The sequence below is a fragment of the Alligator mississippiensis genome, chromosome 5, assembly GCF_030867095.1.
Source record: "Alligator mississippiensis isolate rAllMis1 chromosome 5, rAllMis1, whole genome shotgun sequence".
NCBI classification, from domain to species: domain Eukaryota; kingdom Metazoa; phylum Chordata; order Crocodylia; family Alligatoridae; genus Alligator; species Alligator mississippiensis.
The window spans coordinates 94,163,080-94,170,784 of NC_081828.1; the positions used below are offsets into that span (position 1 = coordinate 94,163,080).

The following is a 7,705-nucleotide window of genomic DNA, read 5'->3' on the forward strand; positions in this document are numbered from 1 at the left end:
ATGTGGTGCAAGTTAAGTCGGGTAAGTGCCACAGAGCTATGCTGACATCCTGCAATATATAAACACTTAATTATCTTTCAATCACTGATGAAGATTTACAGTTAACAGTATAGGTAGTGTTTCCTGATGTCTGTAGTACGGTATCTGAGCTACAAATGCTTCAGTAGTGTGTAGGCCATTGTGGGGTTAATTTTATTATTTATAGATGACATGTCTTCTCATGTAGGAATTGTTTTTCTAGTGTGATCTTAACATCCATTTTTTTTCTCAGATTTTTGAGTAGCGGTGAATGTAAAAGTGATTTAGCCTCTCTGTTTGTGAATGGTAGAAGCAGGGTGAGCCCTGATTTTGCAAATGGGTCCATATGTGGGGATTCTTATTTGTGCACAGAGTCTATTATAGAACGTGCATATGGAACAGAGAGAAACTAGCCTTTTGACATGTGGTCCAGAATGTAAAGATCAGTACTGTAATTCTGCAAACTGTAACTTGCTCAGTTTGAAACTTAAGCAGCTTTCTTGCCTCTTCCCTTCTCACCTCTTGCTTTTTCAAGGAAAACTTCTTTGATGAGTTCCAGATGGCAGGAGTAGCCGCAGAGCACAATGAAATATATTTAGAGCTGACACCGGAAAACCTATCAAAAGCTTTAAAAACAGCCCAGAATGCCAAGACAGTGAAAATCAAGTTGACTAACAAGCACTGCCCCTGCCTTACAGTAGCTGTGGAACTGGTAACACCAGAAAGGCTTTTTTAAATGACCCTTGTGACAATGCATGATTTGGACTTAAAGGTGTACAATTCCAAGATCTAATAGTAAATGTTCCATTCATGGACATTCTTTTCTGTGAATTGTTCCAAGTAGTCTGAAAACAACAACCTAACATTGGTAGGACCTTGCTGCTTTTGTGCTTGGAAAGTACCTAGCACATTGCGCAGGGTACTGGGAGGGGATGGCAAGAAAGATGGGGGTAGAATATTACAGAACTGAGGATGCTTTTTCCAGTTGTCCTGTTAACTGTTCACAATAATCGTTATTCATCCTCTGGGCCCTATCCTACCTGATTTGCACCTGTAGATTCCCAATGAAGTCAATTTGGTCGCATAAGGGAATAGGACAGAATTGATCTTTTTAATTGTGTTCACGTGCTTTTTTTCTCTTTCCTCTGTTCCCTTTAGACATGTCTGTACTAGATCTGAGCCTGGCACTATGCTGTACTAGCATGTTTTTATTAGAAGTTCTGAGGATGTTTTACAGATATTGATGAATTAAGCTTTGCTAAAGCCCCATTAAATAACTATTTCCTTTTAACCTATAGAAACTACAGTATTTTGCTTAGGCCACATAAAGCAGCTGGTGGAGCAAAGCTTAGATATTTTCTTCCTAACTCCAAAGCCAATGCTTTAACCAAACAAACTCATTATCTTATATCTAGCCCTCCTTATCAAGCAGTAGTCGCATCGTGATGCATGACATTCCTGCTGGGGTTATTCCAAGAAGGCTGTAGTCCAGTGTACCTGACTGATGTAAGCAACTATTTTTTGAGTCACTCTTAACTGCACAAATTTTGGGTGCAACACTGTAAGTTGAGTATATGTAAGGTGTACCAGCAAAGCAAGATAATAGGAACAGTCCAAATTTTCCATGTATTTTATTTGAATGGAACTATTTGTTTGAATATAAATGTACAGAAAAGGAAAGTTTTCTCTGTTAAAAAGGTTATATTTTTATGTTTGCCTGTCTCTTCACCATGTCTACTGCAGTAGTTGTGTCAATAAAAATGTAGGGACAAAAGAAGACTAATAGAAAGTGCTTGTTTTAAACTCATACCTTGGAAGTACCTTGGATTAATTTTGTTCTGTTGCTGCAGATCTACTTTAAGGAAATTCCAATGGTTCCAAAGTTAATTTGGGTATAGATTAACATAACTAAGAACAGATATTGTTTTCTTTTCCCTTTGATTCGGGTGTAAATATTTCCTATGCATTGCCACTGAGTCCAACAGAGCACCAGAATCAGGAGAGGACTGGGAAACATGACATCAAAGAACAGGCTGAAAGAAATAGAACTATTTAGGTTGGAGAAGAGAAGATTTGGTGTGGGGGAGGGAGATGTGATAAGTCTTAAAAAACAGAAAGGGTAGTCATATGCAGAATGGAGATAAACTATTCTCTATGGCTGCAAAGGACAAGACAAGAAGCAATGTTTTTATATTGTAACAAGGGAAATTTAGGTTAGACTAGGAAGAACTTTCTTGCTCAAGGTGGTTAAGCTTTGGAACAGACTACCCAAAGAGGTAGTTGATTCTCTATCCTTGGGCATTTTTAAAAACAGGTTAGACAGACTTGACTGTGATAGTTTAGTCAGAGGCAATCGTGCCTTGTACAAAAGTTTAGACTAGATGATCTCATGAGGTCCCTTCCAAACCTACTGATCTATGATTATGTAGCAAAGAATGTCCCTGCCTGAGTTCACATGACAGGTCATTATTTACTGAAAGGAACTCTAGCTCTTTATTTGGAGAAACTGGGCTTGCTGTTTTGTTGTTGACCACAAAATAAGTTGAGAGCATAAGAAATCTACAGTACATAGTAATGTGTTGCCCTGAAAAATCAGGGATAGTCAACTGCTAGCAGTAGCCTGCTGTTCTGTATGATGGTATGTATGATCTGAAAAGTTAAATCATCCTCCATATTACTCATCCCCTTTGGAATATCATAGCACAACACTGTATTCTTTATTTATAATTCACTCGATCCTCCTCCTTTTTTATAGGCAAGTATTTACCTACCAGTGCTGAATACCATGAAGAGTGTTGTAGAGAGAATGAAAAGCCTCGGCACTTCCATTGTGAGTACAAGCTGACCTCCTGAAACCTTGCAAAATAGCACAGCTGCGTCCTTTACATAGAATACGTCCCTGTTATTTTGGGTGCTGATCCTTAAATTGATTTCTGTCTTTCATGTGAGATGTAAAATTGAGGTCTTGAATGTAATTGGTTGGAAATTTCCCAGAGGATTGGTATTCCATCCATAAACAACAATTCATTTAATCCAAATGTTTCATTTCATCTCAGGTTTGACCATTTCTGCAAACCCAAGGCAGATTTCTGAGGTGACCTGCCTGGATTCCTGGAAGATCTAACCCAGGACCAGGGAGTAGGGTCCCTAGCTGCAGGACATTTGTTGGCAGATCTGCTCTGGAGTTGCTGCTGTGCTACTCAGTGAAATTGACAGCAAGCCACTGTTTCTATTAGCAGAGAAACTGATTTGGTCTGATTCAGACAGAAAACATATTTCAAGAGAACAAAATATACCAAAAACCTACATATCTTTTTTTTTATCAATCTATAGTCCTACCTGGGTGATAACAGCAGGAGGGTTAATGCTAGTCTGATATAGAACAAATGCTGCAAATACTGTAAATTTTCTTAAATTTATTCGTGTTTGTAGTTCAAGTGGGTTCAGCGTGACTATTCAGAGGCACAAAACTAAACATGAATGTATCTGTCCAGAATTTAGTGCGTAGTATTGACCATACTATCTGCTTAAATTCTCTTTGTAGCATTTCAACTGGAAATTTGCATTTCTTGCCTCACATGGTTGCACAGTGTTGCTGAGCATCATTTTAAAGATGCTGGGTTCCATAGCAGGATTGGCAGTCTTGCCACATACTTGTATATCCCTAACTTCTCACTCCGGAATGTTAAGTGGCTAAAGTATTACTTTTCAAAATGCTTTGACATCATCTGAGGCAAGGTGCTCTAGAATTGCAAGGTATTAGCAGGAGAGTACATTCAAAACTTTGTTCCAGGGTAACCAAAGAGTGACTTACAATGCATATGCCTCATGTCAGTCATTCTGACGTTTTTGAGCTATGACAGTCATCGCTACGGAATGCTCTCTCTGATATTTCTGTGACTTTCAAAAGGATAGAGCTATCTGATGTTTCCATCCTTAAAACTAGAGGTCAGTGTTGTCTTTGCTTTGTTAGGAAAATTGCTATGATTCAATGTTGTGAACAGGATTCATGTGGTAGAAAGGATTTTTGGAAGCTTTTAAGTAATAATTTGTTTTCACTTGGCACCCTTTATTGCAAAGGATCTTGTGTTTTGTTGAAAACTCTGGGCCAGGTGCACTACTTTATAGCCAATGACAACACTTCCATAGACTTAAGTGGTAAAGGATCAGCAGTATAGAGATTTTTTACTCATACCTGACTTAAACCCCCATTCAGTTCTGAAGTTGTTTAGCACCTAAATGCTACATAATAATTGTTAGCTCTAACAATACTGAAGAGAAATCTAATTTCTTTGCCTCTATGAAAAGAAATTCCAGATGTTTCTCCTTTGTTCTCCTCTTATATTCCTCAAATCTTAGTCAAGGGAAACTGGAGTCAGAAGCGGACTGGCCAAGTTCGCTGATGACACCAAACTTTGGGGAAAAGCATCCACACCAGAAGACAGGCGGGTGATCCAGGCTGACCTGGACAGGCTCAGCAAGTGGGCGGATGAGAATCTGATGGTGTTCAACGCCGATAAATGCAAGGTTCTCCACCTTGGGAAGAAAAACCCGCAGCATCCTTATAGGCTCGGCAGTGCTATGTTGGCTAGCACTATGCAAGAAAGAGACTTGGGGGTCATCATTGACCACAAGATGAACATGAGCCTGCAGTGCGATGCTGCGGCTAGTAAAGCGACCAAAACGCTGGCTTGCATCTGTAGATGCTTCTTAAGCAAATCCCAGGACGTCATTCTCCTGTTGTACTTGGCCTTAGTGAGGCTGCAGCTGGAGTACCGCGTCCAGTTTTGGGCTACACAATTCAAAAAGGATGTGGAGAAGCTTGAGAGAGTCCAGAGAAGAGCCACGCGCATGATCAGAGGTCAGGGAAGCAGACCCTACGAAGACAGGCTGAGAGCCCTGGGGCTCTTTAGCCTGGAAAAGCGCAGGCTCAGTAGTGATCTGATGGCCACCTATAAGTTTATCAGGAGTGACCACCAGTATCTGGGGGAACGTTTGTTCACCAGAGCGCCCCAAGGGATGACAACTAGGTCGAATGGTCATAAACTACTACAAGACCGTTTCAGGCTGGACATAAGGAAGAATTTCTTTACTGTCCGAGCCCCCAAGGTCTGGAACAGCCTGCCACCAGTGGTGGTTTGAGCACCTACATTGAACACCTTCAAGAGCAAACTGGATGCTTATCTTGCTGGGATCCTATGACCCCGGCTGACTTCCTGCCCTTTGGGCAGGGGGCTGGACTCGATGATCTTCCAAGGTCCCTTCCAGCCCTAATGTCTATGAAATCTATGAAAAAGTCATTGGGGAAAGGCATTATTAGGAAAAGAAGGCATGATGAGTCTGAAAACTGCCTTTCAAGAGTTAAGCATGTGTGAATCTGAGCTTCATCAAAAGTCTCCAAGACTTATGGATCCAAGTTACTTTTCAAAATGTAATTTTAGGGTACCTGTACATAAGCATGGAGACTGCTCCAACATGCTATAATTACAGCATGTCGAAGAAGACTCGATTAATTGTAATTACCACACTCCATTAGCCTCCCATGTCTTTTATATCAGTGCTGCCACTGCCGTTTTTAAGCGCAGGAACACTGATACACAAGATGTGGCGGTGCTTGAATTAGACCAGCTCTCGGAGCCCCTCTAATTAAAATGCCCCCTCCCCCTCTCCATCCCTGGAGCATGTGTAAAAGTGCCCTTAGTTCCTAAATCGCACGAGCACTTTTGAGAATGTTATCTGTTCTCGTCATAAGATAAGCTGCTGCCAACTGTATAAGCTGTGCTTTGTTTTATTTTCAGATTAATGGCATGGTTGGGAAAAATGAAACTTACTTATATTGCAGGTGATTGAAGCAAATCTAAGTAGAGAAATGAACTTAAAAATAGAAACTGATTTAGTGTCTGTTACAACTCATTTTAAAGATCTAGGAAATCCTTCGTGGGGTAAGTCTTCTCATTTTGCCTCATGAAATGTTCATTTTGTCTTGTTGTTTAGGTTTTGGGATTGAGAATTTGTATGGAGAATAGCTTGTTAATACCTGGAGAAAGTAACTTTTCATATATGCAGTCACACATTAGAATGATTCAGACAAAAGATGTTGTTTCTCATTCCTTTCACATGTTTGAATTATAGTAGAGTAATGAATCATTGAAAAGAAAGTAAGTGATCTGATGGGAAACTTTTTTCCCAAAGAGAATACTTATGAATTTTGTAGGAGAAATGGGATTTTTTTTCCAGCCATCCTGGAGAGAACCTATTTAAATATAAACAAATATTTGCCAGCTAGCATTGAGACTCTTAGTCTGTTTTCTGTATGTGGTCCTTCTGTTTTGTACCATTTCAGTATCAGAGGGCGACTCTCAAAATTCTACTCAGGACCAAGATCCAGAAATCATGGCTAAAACACGTGTAGACATCAGGAAGCTCCAGCAGCTACTTGCTGGACAGCAAGTAAATCCCACAAAAGCTTTGTGCAGTATGTTCACTAGCTTTGTCCTTAGCAGAAACCATTCCTTATCATGCTTACAAGGTGTAGGACAAAATACTGTAACATGCTCAGACTGCCATGTAATCATATTTGTAAGGGTTTGAAGGATAATTTAATAAATGCTCTTTTTGCACAAATTTAACTTTTTAATTTTCAAAGGTGACTGATGATTTTGGTGATCACCTTAACACCAGAAAAGGAATCTGATTATCAAAAAGTGTTGAGATTTGTTTCTGGGAAGCAGGCAAGCCTTTTCACAGCATCCAGTTAAGTACCCAACTTTTGAACCTTGAGGCTATGTTAGATGGGATAAGTCTTTTTTGTTAAGCAGACAGCTTACAATTAGATAGTCCAAGGCAAAATTATCATCTCTAGAAAATGAGAGTGGTTCTAAACTAAACTTCCCTGTCAGGAATATTTTAGTATTCAGGACTGTTTTTTAGATCCACTGATCAACTGATTTTCAGTCACCATTAAGTATACTGACAAAATGGGTATACATTCAGTATCCAAAAAACAAAACAAAAAAACACACACCTTTTGTTTCACAGTGTGAAAACTCAAGTGCTGCTCCAAGTAGAGGTTCTGCATCATGAGCTGGTCTGATTATACCTCCTATTGGGTGCATTAACAAGTAAAAAGCTTCTGGTGATTCATCTAATCAGGCCTTTTTTTCCAGATATTGTAAGCAAAAGGATTGTCCATTTCATTTTGCTTCATGAGGACGTTTCTCTTCAGTATTTCATTCCAGCACTTGTGTGAAAACTCAGTCTCAGGACTTTTCCAGAGCTAAGGCCTTGCCTACAGACCCTGCAACAAACATAAAGCATGGGGATCCAGTCAAGTGCTATGCTTTGCAAGTAGGCAATTATTGCTGCCTTGTCACCCAGCCCAGGAGCTCGTGCCTAACCAAGTCTTTCATCTCCTGGGAAAGCAGGAATAAGCTTTCTCAACTGTAGGTGCTGATAAAGTGGTGAGTTTGGTGAAGGAGGCGATTGGTGTGGCTGTGCTTTATTGCCCTTTTCTGGGTGCGGATCTTCTTCCAGATGTGGATGGTCAGAGAACACTGTAGACCATAGTGGTGGCCCTATGCAGTTATCCCACTCCATCCCTTGTGTCCTTTATATATTGGTTCACTGCTCTGGTCTAAAAGTGGGGGAGACTTGGATATTCCTACAGTATGTAAGGGATCATTTACAG

General features: G+C 40.1%; 1 protein-coding gene across 1 annotated transcript; it reads left to right on the forward strand.

Annotated features, from left to right (window-relative positions):
* On the forward strand, nucleotides 1-7,281 carry HUS1 (HUS1 checkpoint clamp component). The gene is made up of 6 exons (XM_059729348.1): nucleotides 1-21; nucleotides 554-730; nucleotides 2,774-2,848; nucleotides 5,861-5,960; nucleotides 6,362-6,493; nucleotides 7,185-7,281. Exons 1-6 carry the CDS (start codon nucleotides 1-3, stop codon nucleotides 7,265-7,267), a joined length of 588 nt encoding a protein of 195 aa, XP_059585331.1. The 3' UTR covers nucleotides 7,268-7,281.
* The last annotated feature ends 424 nt before the right edge of the window (nucleotides 7,282-7,705 follow it).

Excerpts from the sequence above, each read along its gene's own strand:
- HUS1 (XM_059729348.1), top strand. The coding sequence starts at position 1 with ATGTGGTGCAAGTTAAGTCGG. Across the intron at positions 22-553 it reads TGTGGTGCAAGTTAAGTCGG|GAAAACTTCTTTGATGAGTT; the intron begins GTAAGTGCCACA and ends TGCTTTTTCAAG. Across the intron at positions 5,961-6,361 it reads TCTAGGAAATCCTTCGTGGG|TATCAGAGGGCGACTCTCAA; the intron begins GTAAGTCTTCTC and ends GTACCATTTCAG.